Here is a 25,460-nt window from a genome sequence, read left to right on the forward strand (position 1 = left end):
ATTTTTATTCAATATTTTTTTTTTCATATTTTTTGATATTTTTCCTTCATTATTTTTTAAATTAATTTTTTTTTTTTTTATAATGAAATTTTCAAATATTTATAATTATTATATAATATATATGTATGTATATATAATATATAGTATAATTATATAAATAAGAAGCATTATATAAATGTATTTTGTTTTTTTAATTAATTTTGAAACACACATACATGCGCTATTTTTAAAAATTTTTAAAAGTGTGAAGTAGTGTAATTTTTTTTCTTCTTATATTTTCTTGTTGTTCTGTGGTATGTGTGTTGTTTTTTTTTTTATAATTATGTATATATGTATATATTTATAAAATAATAAGTACAATGTATAGATTGAAATGCGTTCTCAAGAAATCGATATGTGTAAATTTTTATCATTATTTAAATTATTTATATAATATTATTTATTGGTATACTTGTATGTGTGAATATATCAATTTAATTTTTTTTCCCATTTCGTCCTCATTTTGTGATTTTATTTCCAAAATCTTTTGATAATAAATTGAAGAAAATTTCCTTAAATATTTTGATTTATATAGGGTACAGCTATATATATGTATATATGTGTGTGTGTTCTATATAATGATAATTTTTTATAAATATTATTTATAATATACAAAAAAAAATATAAAAACTTAACAACAGAACAGAATTAAACAAAAAACAAAATTTAGAAAAGAAAAATATTAAAAAAAATTTTTTTTTTTTTTTATATTATTTTATATAATTTATACATGCGTACATACATAAATAGAATATATAAATATTTTAAATTAATAAAATTTCTGATCCTTATTTTTTTTTCATAAATTTTTTGCCTACGACTAAGTTTTAATTTCATCGGAACATTTATTGAGACTTGATTGTAAATTATTAACACCAATACTAATTGATTCATCACCAATTGATTCAAATGATTTGTCTGTTTCACATGATTGACTTCTTTCATGACGCGATAAATTCCATACATTTTTAGCAAAATCAATTGTTGTATTCATTATTTTATCAGAATTTTCACTAGAAGGACTTAAATTATTATTATTTTGTGATAAATTTTTATCGGACATTGGTGGTGATAATGCTGATGTCGGTAATTGTAAATGTTGCCCTATATTTGGTATACGTGGACCAAATGGATTAAAACCAAGAAATTTACCAGCTAAACTTGGATGAAATGGTGATGGTAAATTTGGTAAATTTGGAAATGTTGGTGATGGTTGATTTGACTATAGATAATTTAAGGAAAAAAAAATAAGACAAATAAATAAAATAAATTCTTTAATTATATATATATGATAGTGTTACAACCTTTTGTTGTAAGGCACCATTTAAAAATGGTGGTAAATATGGATAAAATATTTCGGCACGTCTCTGTAAAAATTCAGGATCATGTGCACCTAATGGCATTGATGGTGGTCTTTGAATTGATGGAAGTTCTAATGACATACGTCTTCCTCTTCTAGATGAACCATTTGTCCACATATGTGTACCCATATGAACCTAATATAAATAAATAATATACACGAATTTTTATACAAATGTAAATTTTTAATATTAATTTATTATACTTTTAAATTTCCTTTTGTTGTAAATGCTTTTTGGCATACACTACAACGAAATGGTTTATCTCCGGTATGAGTTCTCATATGTATTTGTAATGCTGAACTTGAACTAAAATTTCTACGGCATACAGTACAATAATGTTTTGTATTAACATTTTGATCTAATGGTGATCCTATAATTGGTGGTCCAATAGATTGTTGTTGCTGTTGTAATTGATTTTGAAATGAATCACTACGCATCATTGATAATGAATGCATTTGTGATAATGGTGGTGGAAATGTTGAATGTGATAAATCTGTAGTAATATCATGTGGAAGAGTTAATCTAAATTCTGATGGAATATCATTATTATGCATTATATTATTAATATCAGATGAATTAAATTTTAATTTTTTTATTTCTGTATCATTATTGAGATCATCATCATCTCTTTCGAAATTTGTAAATGCAAAATCTTTTACTTGTAATAATTTAATTGGATTATTTGTTTCATTTTGCACTGATAATATACCAGATTGATTTGTTGATTGAGATGGTGTTCTTGTCGGTGATAATTGTGGAGATGATAACGGTGAGGACGGTGTTTTATTATTTATTGGTGATAATTTTAAAATATCTTCTTTTTCTTCTTCTAATTTATTAGATGATTGATCACAGTCTGAATTTTCTGAATTGGAATCATCTATACCATCATCATTTGGTTGACATTCATTTAAAGTGTTATTCTCTTTTAAATTAATATTTTGATTTGGATTTTCGGAATCGGTAAAGGGTGGAAATTTCTGTAAAAAAAAAACAATAAGAATGTTACATGGATAACTCCTGCAAATTCTTTGACTTTAAAAATAGGTTTGAGTCTTAGATATGAGAATATTTAGTAGGGATTATTACCAATTTAGACATAATATTTGATTACGTTTTAATTTTTGCTTTTTTTGTATAACATTTTCAATTTAATTAAATGTTTTTGTTCCCAATAATTAATTGGCATTCATTTTTATAAAAATTATTTATCAAATTAATTAAAAAATGTGAAACATATTGTAAATTATTTCGAAATTTTTTACATTTTTGTTTTTTTTTACGTATATATGCAATATCTGTGATGAAACCAAAATTTAACATGAAAATTTTGAATAATAATTAAAAAATTTTTATTTTAATTAAAATTACATTATAATCTGCTTTATGATTCATATTATTTTTGAAAACAAAATCAAAAACAAAACACAACAATCAACAAAAAAAAAAGAGAACAATTGATATTAAAATGTAAAATGGAACATTTTTAAAATTTTAAAATTAATTAAATGAAATCTCATAATAAAAACAAACAACAAAGAAAAAAACGTCTATGCGCGAAAAAAACCAAAAAAAAAAAACAAAAAATATGTGTACAAACTCATCTAACACAAATATTCGATTCATTAACAAAAATGACAGCCTGTCTGTCTGTACTACAAAATGATAAATTTTTATGCATCTTTCAAAATATTTATAATATGAGTAAAAATTTCATTTTTCTATAAAAATTTTAAATTAAAATTTGATTTTATAATGGAATAATGCTATTTTCTTTTTTACATTGACAACATTATTTTTTAGGCATTACTCTTAAAATTTTTATGAAATGTGATGAAATTCAAGAAATTTTGACAGAAATGAAGCAATTTGAGATCAATGAATTTTGGATAACTGGAGGTCAATGGAAATAGTTGGGGACTACACCATCATAGCGCTGGAGATGCCACCTATAATGAGGTAAATCAGTTTTGTAGAACGGTATTTGGATCTGATAATGTGTTTACAATAGAAGCATAAAACATAATAATGGTACACAGATCGAGACACTTTCGCTACGTTTGTTACACTATTTGCAATCTACAAGTAGCGGGTGCCTTTATACCAGATTGTTTTAACTAAAAATGAGTAGCTTATTTAATATTGATATGGCATTGTCAGCATTGAAAAAACTTTTGATAAATTGATAATAATTTTGTTTTTTCAGTTGTTACAAAAACCAGACAATTATTAAAATTTGTACTTTCTCCATTGATAGTGTGCTAATTTTAATACTCGTATTACTAAACGTAAAGTGGAAACGGCTTGGGTACGTTTAAGCAACTTAAGTGCTTTGATGAGTTACAGATCTTACTTGATTATCGCTGCAGAGCGCCCACTAAACTATTTGCAGCACTTTATTTTCGCTTAAAAAAAAAATATGACATTTAATAGAAATGACAGCTGTCAATTTTATAATTTCCTTATTTCTAAATTTTTTAAAAAGGCAAACAGAATGAAGAATCATAATGGTAAGCAATAAAAAGTACTTATGTTTTATAATAATACAAATTATAATTTAAATAGACTAGTGTTTTTTAAATTTAGAGTCTTATATAAGCATATATGACATTCAAATGTCAAAGTGAAACCGCTGCTAAATGAAAGATATACTTTTTTTTTACTTCAAAATTTTTAAATCACTTAAATTAAGCGATGAAAATAATAAGTGTTCAGCGAATATTTATTTGAAGCGCCATAATAATTTTTACAGATGGCTAAACGCACCCATTAATAATGTCTTAGCCGTTCAGAATAATATTCTCGTCCGCATAATCCGTAAGTTCTGCGTCTCACATAATATGTTTTGAACGTTCATTCAAAATTGTATGAATAATAGAAAAAAAAAAATGTTTGTATTTGGGGATTTTTTTATGTATACTATTAAAAGCGAAAATACAGCGAAAAAATAAGAAAAATCACAAAAACAAAAAAAAAAATAATAATAAAATTATAATCTTTCGTTTTAATAAATTGCAATAATTTTTGCACTCAGTTCTTATTGTTGAAAAGACACTATTTGGATTCAATCCAACAAAAAACAAAAATGATATTTTATTATAAATTTTATTTATTTGTCTCTTTCATTTTTTTTTATTACAGAAAAAAATAAATAAAATTTTGTATTTCTAGCCCTCATATTATAACACATAATATAGAAGACATATTTTAAATATTTTCATAAGATGCATATTTATTGTCATAAAGCATTATTACTTAAATGAATAATAATGTAAGTATGCCTATACACTATAATGCAATTGCATTTAATAGTACAATTTAAATATACGCGCCTACAAATAATTTTTATTTAAGAGTGCGATTATTGTACAGTGTCATAGTATTGGCAACCAACAATATGATATAGATGAATTGGAACAAGAATTAAATGTGCTTTAAATATGGTAGATATAAGATAAATGGTAGATATAAGTAATTTGTAATATGAGTTCATTAACATTAAAATGTTATACTGGTACTGTATTTACAATCAAAGTTTTGATACTATTTGTGGCCGAGTTTAAACAATACTGTTGAATAAAAAGTGCTAAAATTTTAAAAATTAAAAAACAAAATTTTATTTAAGCGTGATGGAACTAGATTTACTAAATAAATAAGGTCAATTTTTTCAAATTCTCATATACTTGCTCGTACGGCAGAGCTTTTACATTCTTTTACATTCCGTACTTTAACGTTTCGTACTGCATAAGCAAAAGTTTTTCGTGACTGGAGGAGACCAAGGATTTTTTGGGAGATTGTGACCAGAAGTGCTTTGAGAAGATAAAGGGGATTGGACAAGAATTTGAGAATTCTCACTGGGGAATTGCTTACTAAATAAATAAGGTAAAATTTTTCAAATTCTCATATACTTGCTCGTATGGCAGAGCTTTTACATTATTTTACATTCCGTTCAGTAACGTTTCGTACTGCATAAAACATGTAAATTTTCAAATAAACTTTGATACATTTCCAGCTACAAATAAATAAAAGGTGATTGTTTGGACCGTAAAGAAGTACGTTTAATTTAATATCATTAAAAATTGTAGGTTTAACGTAAAAACTATTTTTGTTTCATAAAGACAGGTTATATATCAGGCTATAATAAAATCTTCTTCTTCTGCTGCATATCCACTGCTGGATGTAAGCGTGTACCTTTGATGAGTTAGCGAATGCTGGCAACAATATTAGCGTACGACTCACGATTTGATGCTATATGAACTAAATTTCCAATTGTTCTTATATTTGTCCAGTTTCTAATATTTCGTAACCAGGACATTTGCTTTCTTCCCACTCCTCGTTTGCCTTCAATTCTTCCTTGGATAATTAATTGCAGAATTTCGTATTTCTGGCCCCTAATTACATGACCAAAATATGCGGCTTTTTGTTTTTTGATTGTCAGCAGTAGTTCTCTTTGTTTCCTTAGTCTGTTCAATACTTCAGAATTTGAGACTCTTTCTGTCCACGATATTTTTAGCATGCGCCAGTATACCCACATTTCAAATGCTTCAATTTTGTTCATGCTTGATACTTTCAGAGTCCATGTTTCAGCACCGTACATGAGAACTGACCATATGTAGCATCTCATAAAACGCAATCTCAGTTCGATATTAATACTTCGATTGGTCAATACTTTTTGATAATTCAAAAAGGCGCCCCTCGCCATTTTTTATACGACGTTTTATTTCTTTTTCAGAATCCCAGCCTTCGTGTAACATCGATCCGAGATATATGAAGTTGTTTACACGTTCTATGGGTTCATTGTCGATGTAGATGGAAGCGTTCGTATATGGTATGTTGTGTTTAGTTACAATAATAAAATAAGTAATGAAATAATAAATATTTTCAATAGATGGCGTTAAGAGTTTTCTAATACAAATTGACTTTCAAATTATTTTGTTGCTCAAATTTGTAAATAAGCTACATTTTATAATCGTTAGGGAGAATAAACATTCAAATTTTGTATAAATTGTGGACGCCAACCTTTATAAAATTTTTTTAAAATAAAAATTTCTTATATAGACCTTATTGATTGAACCTGTACATTTTGTTATATAAAGAAGAGATCATAATATTGTTATGTGTATATGATGTCAAAATTATTATTGCATAGGAATTATATAGTTATAGTCAGTATATACCCACATATTAAAAAATTTTTATCTTTACGTTACATTAAACATACTTTTCACTATATACTTATGTACTTTGTAATAATTTAATTTGAAATTTTGTTGTAAGGAAATAGTACAAAACATTGTTTTACATATTTTTGTAATAACAAAAAAAAAAAAAAATTATAAAATTAAAAATTTTCAACTTGAATTTTTATCATATTATTCAAAATATTTTTATTTGTTAAATAAAAAGAATTTTGAATGCAGTTAATATGCAAAAAAGAAAAAAAAAATTAAAAAGACATACACGCCAATATAATTTAGAATTACTTATTTTTTTTTTATTATATAAAAAAAAATATATTTTCATTATTAAAAATAATGATATTTTGTTTCATTAGATGAAATATTTTGTACCGGTGACATATTTTTTTTTTCTTTCTTTCAGAAATTTTCAGAAATTTCATTTTAAAATATAAAATGTAGCTGTAATGCAGGCACATCTAATAACATCTTAATAATATTTTAATTCTTGCGTTTAAAATGAATTAATGTTATTGCTAATATTATTTTGTCTATATTTAATATATTTATGTATAATAAATGTGTATATATTAAAATTATTATATTGGCTCTTTAATGTTCGTACTTTATATTTTGATGTGATGAACAAAAACAAAAATATTTCTAACCTAAATATTAAGAATATTTGGTGATGAATTAGAAAATTTTTATTTGAAAAAAAAAAAAAAATGAAAACAGGAGATGAAACTGGCATACATAATATGTAATAAAAATTTTTTTTTAGATATAGAAAGTTTTGCAATATGAATAAAGTTAACGGTAATAAATAAAACTATGATTTGCGAGAATTTTAAGATCATTATCCAACTTTAAATGAGATTTGACTGTTCAAAGAATAAGAGGATTGAACTAAATTGTTCGAAGAATAAAGATTCGAAATAGATTGTATATATGATCGACCTACATATTTTAGGCAAGGAGGGGCTGGCATACTTTAGAATCAAATCGAACTCTATAGGTATGCTGTTTGTGGAGAACTCTAAAAAGAATTAGAGAGGAGACGGTCGGGGTATTGCCGCGAGCTCGTTCCTGGATTCCAGCTGAGCCGTCAGACATGGATACAATCTTAAAGATGATCCAGCTGGGAAAGACAAACCTTCTGGTCCAGGAACCCTGGCTGGCAGGTGGAAGGTTCTGCGGACTCCAGACGGCGAACTATAAGCTGTTTTATAGCAACAGCGACGGAAAGGTAAGATCTTGCATATTAATTAAAAGTAACTTAAATGCTTTTCTGTTGTCTCTTTACAGCAATGAAAATTCGACTTCAGTCAGTCTCGAGGTCGGTGGCAGGATCTCCTGGTGGGCGCAGTATACCTGCTCTATGATTCCCAGGGAATGCTTCCACCTAGCAATCTGAGAGACCTGGTGGAGAAGGCGCGGTCTCTTGTCTCTTGTCTCATCATTGGGAGTGATGCAACGCACATCACGTGATCTGGGAAAGCTCGGATATCAACACTAGAAGTGAATACTAACCTCACACTATGTAATAAAGGCTCAGTGCCCACATTCGTTACTAAAAATAGGCAGGAGGTTATAGACATAACCATTGCTTCACAAATTATTTTTGGCTACGTTACGAACTGGAAAGTATCGCAAGAGTATTCCTTTTTGGACCATCGCTATATAGAATTTAAATTTGTTGCTAGGCACAATTCTCCTTTGACTTTCAGGAACCGCAGGCGGACTGATTGGCCAAGGTTCCGAGATTCGTTAAGCGATCTCCTTGGACCCGGGGTCCCTTCACGTCCTGAGACGCCTGCGGACCTCGACAGTATGGTTTCTACGCTCACTGGAGCCATAAATGGCGCCTCTAGGGAGGCGTGCCCGTTAACTCGGATAAGAGGCAACAAGATACTACAATGGTGGTCCGATGGGTTAAACGCCCTTCATAAAAAATGTAGAACTAAGTTTAACAAGGCGAAGTTCACCTTGTTTAACAAGGTGGAGGGAGTTTTGCGGCAGGATTGGAGAGACTGCGGAGGTCTCCAGACTTCGGCGGGTTTTGGCAAGTGACCCAGCCGTGCCGAGCTAGTTGATGGCTGCTGACGGCTCCTGGACCAATTCCGCTTCGGAGTCTCTAGAGCTGCTCTTGAATACGCACTTTCCTGAAGGTCGCGAAGAGCATGCTCCGAATAGTCATTTTGGCGAGTCCTGCGCGGGAGCAGTGATAACTAAAGGTGGAATACTCTGGGCCATTCGCAGCTTTGATCCATTTAAGTCGGCTGGCCCTGACGACATAGTGCCAGCGGAACTACAATGCGCTGCGGAGGTCATCCTTCCTTGGCTCAAGATCATCTATGAGTGCTGCATAGACTTAACCTACATTCCAAAAACGTAGAATGTTGCTAAGGTGCTCTTCATCCCTAAGGCGAGAAGTTCTCACAGCTGCCCAAAGGATTTTAGACCTATCAGTTTAACGTCTTTTCTATTAAAGATATTGGAAAAGTTGATGGACGTATACGTAAGGAGTAACCTTAACCCAAGGATCTCCGGCACAACATGCGTATCGTAAGGGGAGGTCAACGGAAACGGCCCTCCACTCTTTGATGCACTACATTGAAAAATCTCTAAACTGCAGAGAGTATACGATGGCTGCCTTCCTGGATATTGAAGGCGCATTTAACAATGCCGAGTCGTGGGCTATCAGTCAGGCGCTTTTGGGGCTCTCGATTCATGGCTCTCTGAATGCTCTGATAGGCAACATGTTCTCAGGTAGAACCATCGGGGTTAGCTTTGGGGGATCATGCATTGAGCGCTCCGTTGGCAGGGAGGCTAGATTCCTGGGTCTAGTTCTTGATTCAAAGTTGAACTGCAAGTCCAACGTTATGGAGAGAGTAAGGAAGGAAACTATTGCGCTTTACTCATGTAAGAAGGCCGTCGGAAAGAGGTGGGGCCTGAAACCAAGAGTTTATTGGCTATACGCCGCAGTGGTGAGGCCGATCCTGATGTATGGCGTTCTGGTGTGGTGGCCAGCGCTCCACACAGCGGGTGGCCTCAGGCTGATAAGCAAGATTCAAAGAATGGCGATGGTATGTATTGGTGGACTATTACGCTCCACCCCTACTCAGGCTTTCGAGATTCTCTTCCATCTGCTGCTATTAGATGGACATGCTGTGGGGTCAACTGATTATGTGCCCTCGGTGCTCTCATTCACGAGGAACTTTGGGGCCTCGATTCCGCTTAGGGAAGCCTGGCTGAACGAGGGAGATACTGACGACGGATCAGTACATTTTTACACGGACGGATCCAAACTCGATGGCAGTGGGCGGGGGAGTTCATTCTGAGCAATTAAATGTTAAACTCTCCTTCCGTCTGCCGGATCACTGTAGTGTATTTCGGGCCGAGGTGGCCGCAATTGAGGAGGCTCTGCGCTGGCTTGGGTGCAACGTCGTATCGGCTGGTGGCGTCAGTATTTTCACTGACAGCCAGGCCGCGATAAGGGCGCTGTGCTCTGAGGTCTCCACGTCTAGAACGGTCCGGGACTGCATGTCGTCTCTCAATGAGGTGGCAGGACAGTTGGAAATAAACTTGGCCTGGGTCCCCGGACATAGTGGGGTTCCGGGTAACTGCAAGGCGGACGAGCTTGCAAGGCATGGAACTACTCTGGAAATTCCACCTGAAAAGGAGAACTTGGGCATGCCTCTAAGAACCTTAGGGCTGCTGCTGCTGCGCAACGCGGCAGTGGAGCGCACCAACCTTAGATTTGCTAATGGAGCAACGTGTAACGCGACATGGAATTTGTGTCCAAAGCTGGATTTACGTCGCACAAGGGATCTGATCTCTCTCAGAATGGAGGATATCAGTGCTGTGGTATTGACGGGCCATTGTCTGATCGGCGAACATGCAAATAGAATGGGCCGCCCCGGAAACGATCTTTGTGGGAGTTGCTGTGACGAGGACGAAACTGTAACCCACCTTCTATGCTCATATTCGATACTGGCCAACTCCAAACAGAGATTCCTTGGGTCTTACTTCTTCGGACACGCTACGAACTTGGCGGATTAAGCGTTAGAAATTTGACCCGATTTTTAAAGGTTTCGGGCTGATTCAGATGAGGAGCGGAAGGGAAGAGATCCAGTGGTACCACAACGGGCCTAGTTAGCCTATGTGTACCCTTCGGGGAGCCGCGACAACCTAACCTAACCTAGATATTGAAATCACTACTGTTATAACATTGTACGAAATTAGAAATAAATGCTAATTGTATTTTTAATATTAATAAGCATATAGTTCACTTAATATTGTTAAAAGTTATATTTGTATAACAGTGTCGAATATTTCTTTATAACAATTTCATAGATATATATCTATATAATTCATTTCTACAGCTATATATTACGATACATACAATTGTACTTAAATCATATACATTTGGGAATTCACCTTGTAACTCTACTATATTTTTTTCCATTTATCTATATAACAATATTTTGACACCGTAATACTTTTTTTTTTTTTATAAAATACAAAATGTCATATAATATATTTTTTTTTGTCATAAATATTATTACAAAATAATAAATATACATAAGCCATATAATCTATATAGTTTGTATTTATGTATGTATGTTTGTATATACCAACAATAATATATTCGTGTATATAGTGTATAAAAGAAATTTTCTTCGGCAAATTATAATCGTGTTGTATATGGCGGCATTGCTTTTTTAATATTTATATTTATTTATTATTTTTTTTTATTAAAGTTTTCCTATATAAAAGAAGTTAAGAGTAGAAAAATATAAGGATATTTTTGGTTGATCAAATCAATCTTAGGATGAAAAATACAAATTTTATTTCATATTTAAATCCTTGCTAAATGTCATATTTGGATTTAAAGTAATTTTAATTTACTTTCAATATTATCGTAATAATAGATAAGAAAACCGAAAATGATTGAAACCAGTGGGAAATTCTTTTGCAAACGTATAGTTATTATTCCAAATGTGTTATATTAAATCGTATAACTTTTCTATGTAGATCAGTACAATATAGTATGTATAACAGTTTCGGAATTTCAAAATTTTCACACAATTATTTTTCTATTAAAAACTACTTCTAAGTAGAGAGTTGTAATTTGCAATGTTATACAGAGTGATTCTGTAAGAGTACAATATCACAATAAGTATAATAGTTTAAAAAATGCTTTAATTTTCCTTTAAGAACTTGTTCATATTTTTCTATTTTGATGCTTGTATAATTCCCTTCCAAGAGAAATACGACTCAGGAAAGATATTGAAAATGTGATTAAGAGCTGAAAGCCAAGGTATTATTAACTTATTTTGCATTGCATATTATAACCTCAAAATGAAAGCACTTTCATGTGTCAATGAAATGACAAATTTGATATTCTTTCTTTTTGAGCATTACCTATGGCAAATGAAATTTGTAATACTCTAATAAATTATACATTCAACTATCTATAATCATTTCTTTACATCATAAATCCTTTTCTTGTTTTTTTTTTCTTTATTTTTATTGTGACAAGTAGTAAGTATTTCGTATATATATTACATTAGATTATTTTGAAGGAAGCGAATAATATAATAACCATAATAATAATAATAGTAGTGATAGGTAGTTAAAGATAGATAGAGAAAGAAAAATAAAAGTTTAACATAAAATGATATCAAATTATTTATTGTTATTATTAATTTTTATTTATTTATATAATTTTTTCGCTTTTCTTCACATTATTTTTATATTACGATTTTATTATATTAAATATATATATATATATATATATATTTATGATTCAACTTCTGAAGAAACTAAAATTTATATATTTTATTATATAGATGTTATAATAGTTATAAAGTATAAGTACTCTTTTGAAATTTAATGTCATATGATATTATTATTATTATTGTATATAATTATCTATGTATAATAATATTATGAAAATACCATGAGAGAAATTCTTTGACATATAGTCAGTCAGCAACAATATGTTTCAGTCATGCAATATTTAATTATTGAATATAAAGAGAATATCCAATAAAAATGAGATTAATATAATTGATAGCATACATGTATAGAGATGAAAATCAGAATTTGAAAATATTTTTATTAAATTGTATAACAGTTTAACAAAGTTAAGTAATTTTATTAAGGGAAGTTGATCTAAATTTATGCTTTACGAAAATACTTAAAAAATCATTCTATAGAGCTAAGAATAGAAATAAATGAATTTTTAAAATTGGCAAAAAGAAAAAATAATTTGACCGAGCTACGTAGCGATACCAATTTAAAACGTGCCGAATCGGAAGATAAAAACGCAATGTACAAAGTTTCGTATAACAAAAGCGATAATCAAATCCTGGAATTTTAATTTTGTATTAATTCGTAGTTATAATGTTTATTATACTTTAATTACTTATATAATTAATAAAAATGTGCTCGAAATGGTATTCGAATAACGGTGCAAAAAAAATAAGAACAATTCATTTGAAATTCAGTGCGAGAATGACAAAGGGAAAAATAATATTTTGTGAGAAAAATCAAGTATTTGAGGCATAAATTTCTTTATTAATCACATATTTTAAAAAAAAAAATTGCAAGAAAAGGTTTGTCAACTCTGATTGAAAATACCATTTATGAGATGGCAATGCTATCACATAAATTATTTAGTTTTCATTATTAATAAATTTTTCTTCATATACCTAGCTATATTTTTTTTTGTACCCAACAAGAAATGGATAAATGACAATTCAACTAATAAGATTTAGCAATATTGTTAGTATTAAAATCAATAACAGTTAAAATAATAATAATAACAATAATAATTGTGGTTACAAAAGCTATTATAATCATAAAAAATATAAAAAATATCATACAAATAAGAAATCATTAAAAATTATTTTAAAAATAGGTAATAAAAATTATTAAGCAAAAAAATAAATATTGGAAAAGTAGAAATTTTATAATTTGAAGTTAAATTGCAAAATATTAAAAATTAACGATAATGTTGCAATAGTCAGGAGTTATTAAATGAAATAATTCAAGACCATAATAAAATCAATAGATGAAATGATTGATGGTCTGAATTGGATAGACAGGGTGGAGGACGGGATCTGCCGCATGCGGTCACTGTGCGGCGGAATGGCGTTTCTTTCGGCGTGCTCAAGCGGATTCACTGTAGGGGCGATGACGAGACCACCGTGCACATCCTTTGCCACTGTCCGGCACTGGCTGTCCGGCGTCGGACAAGAGTTCCTAAGTGTTCGAGAACTTCTGTCCAATTCCCTTGGGGATATCTCCGGCTTTATAGTTGGGACGGGGATATTATAGGTGGGAGCGTGGGAAGGCTACAATAAGTCAGAAATGGCTGTGGTGGCTCGCGGGGTTTCTCTTGCCCCACTCGGGTCCCTTGAAAATCTAATCTAGTTATATATTACTATTTACGAAATAATATTTATAAAAACAAAAATAGCTTACCTTTAAGGAAGGTGTTTCTTCTACAACTGAAATTGTTGGTTTTTCTAAACATTCAATTTCATCATTTTGAACATCAATTTCAGCAGCTTTTGTTGATAATGAATTGGGAATACCTAATAAAACAGAAAATATTAAAATAAAAATTTGCATAAAATCTAATTTTTAAATTAATTCGTGTTAATGAAAATTCATTATCACTAGTATATAACATTGAAGTGAAATGTAATTAAGCTGTCGTAATAATTATACTTGATTCTAGTAATAGAATTTCAGTTATCGATGTAAAGCAATAATCAAATTTTTTGCATTCAACCATATGAACAACAAATACCATGGATGTCATGGTCACTCGTATACAACAATGATATATTTGTTGTTCGAAATCGCTCTATTAATAAACAAAATATCAATACTATACCGCCGTTCCGATATAACTTAAATATTCTCAATGTTTTTGTTTTTAATTTAAAAAAAAAATGCGCCTATCGCTGTGTTAATTGCTTCAAAAGAGAGCATTTTATGTATTATAAGAGAACGAGATTCTTTAATTTGACAGCATATCTCTGAAGATCATAAGATAAGCGCTAACAGTTTTTTAAATTTAATATGCTTTGTAGTTTCATTTTTAACAAGAAAGAGCAAATATATAAAAAAATAAGAAGAAATTTCATATGGCACCAAATAAAAGGAAGTGTCAAAAATATTCTTTAAAAGAGTCAGTCAAATTTTTTTTTTCTTTTTAAAAAAAACCGCTGAAATGAAATTATTTTTGGTTTGACTTTTCTTATTTTACACATTTATTCTCTCTCACATTGTATTGTTATATTTCTTTAGTTTTATTAAAAAAAAAAGAAATATTTAAAATTAACCTATGATCCAAATGAAATTTAATTAAAAATATTCGACTAAATATAAAATTTAAACAATGAATTTTTTTAAAAAATAAAAATTTAAACCAGAAATGGTTACATTTAAAAATATTTTTTAAAACATGTTCATTGGCAAAATTTTACAATAGTGACATCTGGCGGTAAACTTTAAAAAACTATTTTAGGGGTTGATATGTCTACTGTCTATGAATGTTAATAATAATCCCACATTTGTGAGAATTTTCCGGATACAGTTTGTGAATGCGAAGGATAACAAATTTATAGCAACCGCTGAATTTCGAATTTAAATAATCAACAGAACATAGAGCTCTTAGAACTGCTAAGGAATAATAAATTTATAAAAACCTATTTGCAGTTCGGATTCAAATAATTAGTAGAGCTAATGGTTTTTAATGCCACTATATTAAAACCAAAATAAAATCGAATGGCTTTAAAAAATATCAAATGATTCGATGAGTTTTTTTTTTATTTGAAAAATTAATTGCAAATTTTTTATTATGTTTTCATAGCCCCTGCTCTAAAATAATACGATTAAAAAGAATTTCCTTTTTTTTTTTAAAATAAATTCCAATATACTTTTTCCCGTTCTTGTTATTGTTATATTATTATTCTTAAAATATACCATAATATATTTTTATTTTTATACTTTTTTTTTTACACCGCATTCTCACCGCATCATTTGAATATTGGGCGCGCGTCTTCTTAAACATTGTGTATATTTTCATTATATAGGCATTGTATTATTTGTTTATTTTTCTTATTGATTAACAATTGTTTCAATATTCAAATAGCACTAAAGAACACGTTTTTCAATTTATAAAATCTATAATAATACAAAACTGAGGAGATGTTTTGATATCATAATAGAGTTGCACAGTTGCATTTGCAATTCTTATCTGTCTTCCCAAGAGCAAAAAAAACAAAAAATGATTTCAAATTTTTATATTAAATAGATACTTAAAATATATTATATACAAAAAAAATAATAAAATATCAAATAAAAAATTATTGTGTTTATAATATTGAAAGGAATCTTCATATATTTATAGAAAAGTCTCTAAAATATGTTCCTATTTAAGTAGTTATACGTATAAAAAAGCCCAATCTGATCAATAGGTTTTTGGAAATTTTATACGAGCCGCGACATGAATTATTTTTCGCAAAAAAATTGAATTTCGAATAAACTGTATAATAAATACCGATAGGAATAGGAATAGTACTTATATGCCATAAAAACTCTTTTGAAACTGCGCAATATAACAGTAGTAATTCCTAATACTTTTCGAATTGCAACATGAAATATGTCCCCCTTAAAGTTTAAATCTGCAATAGTCAGAAGTTATTAAATGAAATATTGCAAGACCATAATAAAATCAATCAATAAAATGATCGATAGTCCATCTGAAAGGGTTAGGCAGGTTGGGGGACAGGATCTGCCATTTATGTTCCCCTTAAAGTTTATATCTAGAATAAAATAAAAATAATATTTATTGAAATAAATAAAGAAAACTAGTCTCACAAAATGTAAAATAGATGACACTCGAGTAGAAAAGATTATAAAGAAAGAAAAATTTTGTACCTTCGAGAAAACTCTAACAGCAGCCTTTCATTTTCTAAGACATTCTAATAAACTGAGTCACAGAAGAATGAAGAAATGATCCATTATTAAAATTATGGATTAAAATATAGAGGTATGAAAAAATTATCTTTTATTTGTATGAAGATATTTTCAGAAAATGATGCAGTATTGAAAACAGAATTCGACAATATAAAGAATTAAGCGGGAAATTCGGCACTTGGATATGAATTGGTTTTCTATCCAGTACTAACAGTAATTGCAGTAGTTATAGTAACAATTCAGTATTCAGCAACAGAATCAATTTTTTTAAGATCAGTCATGTCATATGTGAATTTTAAAGAAAACATCAAATTATTTTCGATTATCAAATGAATTTTCACTAAAATTTTTGAATCATCCTTTGTATTAAAAGATATAATAGGATAAAATATTCATTCAAAGTTCGCAGTATTAAAATGGAAGCATAAAAAAGAAAATTTTGTTATTATTTTTGTTCTCTTTATTTTCTTACATTATTTCAATCTGTTATCGTTGCCATGGATCGATCCCATTTTAAGAATATTTTTGTCGCACATAAATTAATCTAATAACATAAACTAAACATAAATCGCGATAACGTCCTGGTTTTTTTTGTTTTCTTTTATATTTTAGATTTTAATTTTTATATTTTAAATTTTTATTGAAAGAAATTATTATGTTACATTCATAGATATTCAAATAAAATATTATAAAATAACTAATCTAGTATAAATAAAATAAATGTGTATGTGTATGTTGCAGGGGGGGGGGGGGAAATGAGATATCAATTGATCTTTTTGTATAGTTGTTAATGGTTTTTAAGCATTTCAAATAACTTGTTATGAATATTTAAGAGTTAAGAAAAAAAAATACCTGATTTTTACAAGGTACAAAGAGTCGGGAATATTTGCTCTTGTTTTTTTTTCAAATCTATATTATAGATTTAAAATGGTAATTGGTAAAATATTTAAAACAAATTAGAGAAATTTATTTTCGAAAGTATTTCAATTCGCTTTGTTATTTTATTTTTTCCATTATTATTTTAAAACTTTTATTTTATTGTCTAAATGGAATGTTGTAATTATTGTTGTACGTACATAAATAAATATTAAAAAAAAAATTACAATTTGCGTTCTTTATTATCGAAAAAATAATAATGATTGCTAACTATATAATTATAGAAAATAATAAAAAATAATACAATTTATTTATTTGCATACTTGTGGGCTATCATCATGTTCGCCAGATTACGACAATCGAAAAATTGATAATATTCTCAACACATTTTATTGTTAATAAAATGGTAACACTTTTGAAAGCAATATACTGCGGAATTGGATACTCGGAAGGGTCTATGTTATAAATTTTTGAAGGTTGCGGGAATAATAGAACTGATTTTGATATAAAACGATTTACTTAGATGGCACAGTTAGTGATTACCCTCTAATCCGTAAATTTTAATTAACATTATTTAGTATACAGTATTCAGTAAGCGATACTATGTTTATGAGAAAAAAAAATTATATCATTTGAAAAGAGTAGATATGATAATCAAAGGGTCTTTAGTATGAAATTAATATACACAAGAATTCAAAAATTTTTTAGCGATACTACTATAAAATCGAAATCATTTGATATTTTACAATACAGAGAAAAGTGCATGGAAAACATCAAATCCTTCCTAACAGTAACTATCGACGCCTTCCTAGCAGAGCTTTTAATGTATTCAGTTACTATAAGACCAGTTTCAAGTTCATGAATTGAGCAACTACGTAAACTCTGAAATACTGACATAAGTGTAATATGAATTTTCAAAGATTTTAGGCTTTAATATTATAGAAATATTATAGAAGGAACAACAAAATTTCTGATCTATTCGATTGCCCAACATTTTTATTAAAATTTACATAAATTTTTTTTTCGACTAACTTTTGTTATACTAATTAGAAATTTGAAATTTCTCTCTTATTATTACACTTTTTTTTTTTGAAATTTTGTTGGCATAAATGCGTGGGTATTTTAAATGAAATTTAATACAATAAAAATAAAAATTAAATGAATTGGCTGTCAATCAATATACAATGTATCGATATACAATATACAATACCCTGGCATAAATATAAATATACAAACATAATATGAAATTATTTCACACACACATACTTATTAAGTATTTATAGAGTATAAATTTAGTTAGAGATCGGGAATGAATTGCAAAAGTAATGAGAATTTTTGAAATTAAATTTCACAAAAAAAAAAAAAAAAAAAATTTTATCTTAATTTATTTAATTTTTTTTTTTTTTTTTTGTAAATTTAATTTAAAAGGGAAAGTAAATTAAATTATTTTTATTGCATCCGTTGTCGATGCGGAATGGAAACTTCGGAACAAAATGTATTTTTTTTTTTTTTTTTTTTTTTTCTTATAATAATAATGTAAATGTTAAATAGAATTTTATGTGTGTAAAAAATTTTTTTAGTAATTATCTAATGTGTTTTTTTTATTGCTAAAAAAAAAAAACTAAAATTATCGGCATTATTGAGAAAATTTCACCAAAATTAGTAACAGTCAATTGAATATGTCGAAAATTTTTTAATTTTAAATTGATAATGAACAGGAAATACATAAGTGCACGAACACTTGTCTAAGTTATGTAAAAACTTTAAAATATTTGATCATTTTACAAAGCCATTCATTACCTTTGTGTTATTCGTTTTGCCCCAGTCTTTTATTAAGATTACAAAATTTTTTTGCTTTAAATCGAATTTCTGAGTAAATTTATTTCCCTACGGAATTCGTACACATTCAAGATTAAGTACATACTATATGTACATAACAACTAATTTGAAAGCTCTTATTCACTTCTCTTTTCACTTCAAATGTATTTACATTTTGGCTATAACATATACCCAATTTTATTTCGGCGGACAATTTGTATTAAGCATGACCACTTGCAAAAAAAATTAATTTGAAATTGTAATACATTAATAAGGGAAAAAAAAAATGGCTTACCTGTGGCATCTCTATCAAATTCAATTCTATTTTCTGAAGATTTTCTACCATTTTCCGATAATCTTTTATTAAATACTTCCAAATTATGTAAACTTTCTTCATTATTCAATTTATTTCTTATTTCTGTAAGTTTTGATAACATTTCTAAATGTTGCATACTTGTTACTGAAATTTGTTCAATTTTTTTATCACATTTTTTTGGTGTTAAATCTAGTGCCTCATTTGATATTGTTTCAATTTCATTATGTATTATTCGTTCATTATCATAATTTTCCATTTTTTTCATCAACATTTTTCTACTCAAATCAGTCTTATTTTCTTCACTACTTGCTTGTGTCAATTGATCATCATTCTCGCTATCTAATGTAAAATCATCGAAATCACCTTCTTGACTAGATGAACCAGTTGATCTCTGACCCATTGAATATTCAGATGTTGGAACCGAACTACTACGTCCTTCACTTAATTGTCTTGCAACATCAATTTCAAAACGATCATAATTACTAGTATTTCCTGTAATATCTGTTGTATGTATTCGTATATGTTGTTGTAATACAATTGAATTTGAAAATTTTTGATGACAAACTGGACATTTAAATTGACTCCGAATCGGAGGTTTAATTTTATGAATTGTCATATGTGCTTTTAAGTTACCTTTAGTTGCAAAGGCACGACCACAAATTCGACATCGATAAGGACGTTCACCGGTATGTGTTCGTAAATGCATTTGTAAAGAACTACGACAAGACATTATTTTCTGACAAAATATACATTGATTAGGATCTGTTAATTTATTTTCAATATTATCGACCAATTGCTGTAATTTTGAAGTTTCAGAGGTTTTATCAATTTCAATTAAATCTTCCCACGAACTATCAGTTCCTTCTAATAAATTTGGAATTCTATCTTGCAAAAATTCGGGAGTTGTAGTATTTCGACTTACTGAAGAACGTCTTGATGATGATTTTAACAATTCCTCCATTTTATCATCATGTTCCATATCACTTGTTTTTGTATCTGAAATATTGTTTTCCTCTAAAGTTTTTGGATTTTTTATAATCTCCGAACATATTCTTATTTCTTTTTTGGGTGGCTCAAAAAAATTGTCAGTTGGCCGAAATTGCTTTTTATTAGGTTTACTCAAATCAGCTGGCTCTTCTTGTTCTTTATCGATATCAGTACCATTTAATACTGGTCGTACTTGCTCACTAGTTAATTTCGGAGAATACGGGAATCCGGGAATTGGAACAAATGGAGCTAATGCTAAACCAATATGACCATTTAATGGATTAGGAGGTCTATTCGTAATCATTGGTGGTGGAGGTGGTAATGGCGGTGGCGGTGGAATTGAATTAGATGATTGAATATTTTCATTGCACGATGGACCGGGACTTGTATTATATTGTTGTTCATTAGAATTCATTTTGCCGTTTGGAATTATAGGAAAATCGGGAAACCGTTGAGTATGTCTTTGGTAATGAACTTTTAAATTTCCTTTTGTAGTAAATTTACTACCACAAACATTGCACACAAATGGTCGTTCGCCAGTATGAGATCGTATATGTATTTGCAGAGCTGAATCCGAACCAAATATTTTACCACAATATCGACAACGATGTTTAAAGATTCCATCTTTACTACCATCTTGTGACATTGAATCACGTCTAAATGCAAGTTCTTCTGCTAAATTACTAGCTAAAAGACTTTGAGAAGCAGAGTCCAATACTTCTTGTGTTCGCTTTTGTAACATTTCCAGAGAATTTGGTTCATCGGGCGGTGGTGGCGGATCATGATTTGTTATTATACTAGAAGCTAAAGAGGAACTGATATGACAAAGGGGTGCTTGAAAAACTGAATCAGCATTTAACTTATCATCTATATTTGATTTATTATCCGAATCATTTTTATCATTTAACTCAGAATTAATTGATTCATTTAAAGAGGATTTATTATGCTGTGATAAATTAAGTTCAGACTTCTTATCTTTGGTATCATTTAAATCAATAGGATCTTTATGGTTTTCCAGGAGTTCATTCTTTAAACGAACTTTATTTAAATTATTATCACCTAAAGAAATCATATCAGATAAATCTGAATCTCTAATATTTTTATCACTAATTTGTTGATCAAAATTTTCCTCTTCATCATCATCTTCATCATCAGATTTATTTTCATTTGAAAACCTATTTAGAACCAATGATTCACCATCACCATTACTATTATTTGTTCCATTTTTATGAAGTTGCGATTGTAATTGATGTATTAATTGAATTTGCATTAATTGTTGATGTTGTAAATTAAATAATGTGGAATGAACTGCTGCTAAATCTTGAATTGCATCTTCATAGTTTTTTTGATTTCCTATGTTTGCAGAAGCAAATTGAGCAACAGCAACTTTGGTATTTTGTAAGGCTTCTAATGTTACATGCCCAACTGGTGGTATTCTATCTTTTCTTGATAAATCTAATATTAAATCACCATGAGAATTTTCATCATCCGGAATTGGTATATTATTTTCATTATTTTCATTTTTACCACCAAGTAGCTTATAATTAAGATTTTTCTCCTCATCTGTTGAACTATTATTATTATTATTATTTTTATCTGCCGTATCGTCAGTCATTGTTGTCATTTTTAATGAATTTAAACGAAATTGTCGATCTAATTTATTGCCAAATATCGAACACATTCTGAGGAACTAAATAGTATTACATTATATTGTAGTGTACTACGTTTAAACCACATATTCACCTGCAAAAAGAGAAATTCTATTATTAATATTTTTCATTCTAATTTAAAAGAGAAAATTGAAAACTATTAAAATGGAAAAATTTTAAAGAGCAGCGAAACATACAAAACTTTCATAAACAAATTGTGCGTGGATATTTGAAAAGAACAAAATATATTTTTAAATTTATCAAAATTTTATATCACTACGTCCTAGATTATATAATATATTCTAATAATATATTATCTCTAAAATTGAATGACTCTACATTTAATTCAAAACTTTTTAAAACCATAAAAAATTCTTTTAAACGAAGTTGTCCTAACCACTAAAAATACACACAAATATTTCAAATATTTTTTGATCTTTCTCTTTATTGAAGAATATAAAATTAAAATTAAAGAATTTCAGTTATCATCAATTTAGAAAAAAAATATTTTCATTTCTTGTATAGATTAAATTTTTTAAACGAAAAAAAAAAAATTATTTTTTACTTTCTATTTTTATTCTATAATAACAAAAATATGCGCGAAGCGATTATCCATTTTAAATTCAATTGTACCAAATACTTTTTTAAAAATTTTTAATAATCTTTAATGTGGCATCACAACTATTTTGCTCTCTTAAAAACTAAAATGCATTATTCAAGCGATTTTAAAAAGCCAATTTCAATTAACAAAAAGTCATAACAAACGCATCGGAATTTAAATTTAAGAAGATTAGCAGGTTGTTTAAAATTTTTGTTAGTTTCTTAAATAAAAATAAAGTTCTTTTTTTTAAGAATAGAGAATTCGAGGAGGACCATAGGAAATAAAATATAAAATATCTAATGAAATGTTTCTGATTTGAAGATTATTCCAGTATAGGCACTATACAATAATATTGCATGACAGCCAAACAGACTCGATCACATACTCAATTTGAACATTACTTTTAAGATCAATCTGTTAAATATTCAAGAAACTTTTGTTTGGTTGAGCACTTTTGGAAATAATTCCCAATTTCTTAAAATATTTTAGAGATTTTTTCGATTTTCCAAACAAAAATAAAATATTTTATATAAAATATTATTTATAGACTGGCCTTATCTTTCCCTATTCACAATCTCGCATTTTCTTCAAATTTTAAATAGAGCCGCTACTCTAAACTAAATTATTTGGGATAAAATAGTGTTCCCATATAATTACGAGATATGTTTTGGTTACAATTGCAAATTAATAAATTAAACACATCCGGATTCGGTTATTAATTAAGTGTTACCTATAATAACAAACGATTTTCTGACGTGAAATAATAATTTCGAGTTTGGTTCAATTAAAATAGTTAGCCAATATTTTTACTTAAAAAATTTTTGAGTAAAATTGAACTCATTATATGAAATATAGCGGAAACAATATTTAAAATACCGAAAAAAAATATTTTAATTTATTTTTCATTTTTTATGATTTCCACAATTTCGGATAATTAATTTTCAATTTAAAATTTTCATAATTCTAAAAATTTTAGTTCAATATTTTTAAGAATATGATTTTTTCCTGTCAGCGGGATACCACAAAAGCGGAAAAACTGTGCAAATGATTTTTTGTACTTTGTACACAAGGTACGTAAATGTACGAATGAGAAACTATTTACTATACAAAAGTGAAGTAATTCAAATTAGTTAAATTTTTTTTCTCAGTTTAATTTATTGAATTACAATTTATGAAATTTAAAATCATTTAAAATACGCATTATGAAAATGTTTAATTAATTAAATAATAAGGAAAAAGTTCATTACTCCAAATTAAGGAAAAAATATTTTTATTTTTTCCCCTTTTAAGCCATAAACAAAAAAGAAATCTGATGTGGTCAGCACATAATCGATCGCATGGTGTATTGTGTTGTTTAACGTAAATATTGCAGAAGATTATAAAACAGCTCAACAATTTAAAAGGCTCAATATTTTGAGCCTTTTAAATTTTAAAGATTCTGGTTAACATACCTAGAAAAATGCATACTAGGTTAACATACCATGCGAATTTCCCGAAAAGTTCGTCAGTTATTTCCGGTAACAATCAAATTCCATAGATACGATACAAAATATAAAATCGGCTCACAGCTCAATTCCTGATATTCCCAAAAAATTTATATGTTCATTTTTGTAATAACCTGAATTAAGGCTAAATAAGTCGTCTAGACTTGAAGCTGGTGGGTAGTATCCTCACTGGACATTGTCTCGTCATGATTCAACTGGAGAGAACAGGTAAGACGGACAGTGAGCTATGTTAGGGAGAGGATGTAAGGGGTTAAAGCTCAAGTACTCCGGACGTAATTCTGAGATTCGCCAGGGATCTAGGAATAGTGCTCATGTAGCTGGATCGCGAATCGCAAAATATCCTATGGAGCGAGGTGAAAGGGTCCTGGTTCCCTTTTTAGAAAAAAGAAATGCCCTGAATTTATATGCTAAATTTCAAGAAAATTGGTTGATTATTTCCCTTTATATGCACAAAAATATATCGGCCCAATATCCCGAGGCCTAATATATCCCAAAAATTGATTTATCCATGGCACATCCAAAATAAACAGAATATATGAAATTTCAAAAAAATTAAAGTTCACCCGAATTTGAGATACACGTGTGCGCACACAGATCTACATCACTCTAAAAGAATTTGTTTTTATTTCTTTACTAGGGAGGATTATTGCGTTCCCTACTGCGTTTCTACCGAAAACTCCATATGTGAAATTCGGTATGATCACATAACCTCCCTTATTGTATGCGATGGAGTCGACAAAAAAGAAATTTCGAAAAAAAAAAAATTCTTCAACTTACGTAAATGTTTGTTTTTTAAATGCATAAATAAATTACTTAATTATTGACTTTAAATTAAAATTAATTTTATTTGGAAGTTTTTAATTATTTTTTAATTTGTATGATAATTATACGAAAAAAAAAAATACCAAGTTATCACCAGGTGTCTTTCCTATACTTTATGGCTATTTTATTCTAATTTATTAATGTTTTATATTATTGCAAAATTTATATATTAAATGAATGTTTTGTAATTGAAAACAAAATACTGGAGAATGTAAAAATTGTACAGGAGGCCTTCCGTTTTATTATAATATTGTGCTTAATAGTTTTTGTTTTGTAGGTAATAAATTTGCAGGCAGACAATAAT

At 28.6% G+C, this 25,460-nt stretch overlaps 1 protein-coding gene across 1 annotated transcript; it reads right to left on the reverse strand.

The window, feature by feature from the left end:
• Positions 1-758: 758 nt before the first annotated feature.
• Positions 759-22,316, reverse strand: LOC129605282 (sal-like protein 1). The gene is made up of 5 exons (XM_055514941.1): positions 19,572-22,316; positions 14,075-14,187; positions 1,604-2,380; positions 1,344-1,535; positions 759-1,261 (listed from the first exon to the last, which is right to left on the reverse strand). Exons 1-5 carry the CDS (start codon positions 22,258-22,260, stop codon positions 860-862), a joined length of 4,173 nt encoding a protein of 1,390 aa, XP_055370916.1. The 5' UTR covers positions 22,261-22,316; the 3' UTR covers positions 759-859.
• Between the last annotated feature and the right edge of the window lie 3,144 nt (positions 22,317-25,460).

This window comes from Condylostylus longicornis, unplaced genomic scaffold, assembly GCF_029603195.1.
Source record: "Condylostylus longicornis isolate FDR11 unplaced genomic scaffold, ASM2960319v2 ptg000002l, whole genome shotgun sequence".
Taxonomy (NCBI): Eukaryota; Metazoa; Arthropoda; class Insecta; order Diptera; family Dolichopodidae; genus Condylostylus; species Condylostylus longicornis.

What these genes read in the sequence shown, in the direction of transcription:
- LOC129605282 (XM_055514941.1), bottom strand. Translation starts at nt 22,260, where the DNA reads ATGTGTTCGATATTTGGCAATAAATTAGATCGACAATTTCGTTTAAAT. An exon ending in ATTTGATAGAGATGCCACAG is followed by an intron (nt 14,188 to 19,571) that starts GTAAGCCATTTT and finishes CTGTTTTATTAG; the next exon opens with GTATTCCCAATTCATTATCA. An exon ending in ATGGTGCCTTACAACAAAAG is followed by an intron (nt 1,262 to 1,343) that starts GTTGTAACACTA and finishes AATTATCTATAG; the next exon opens with TCAAATCAACCATCACCAAC.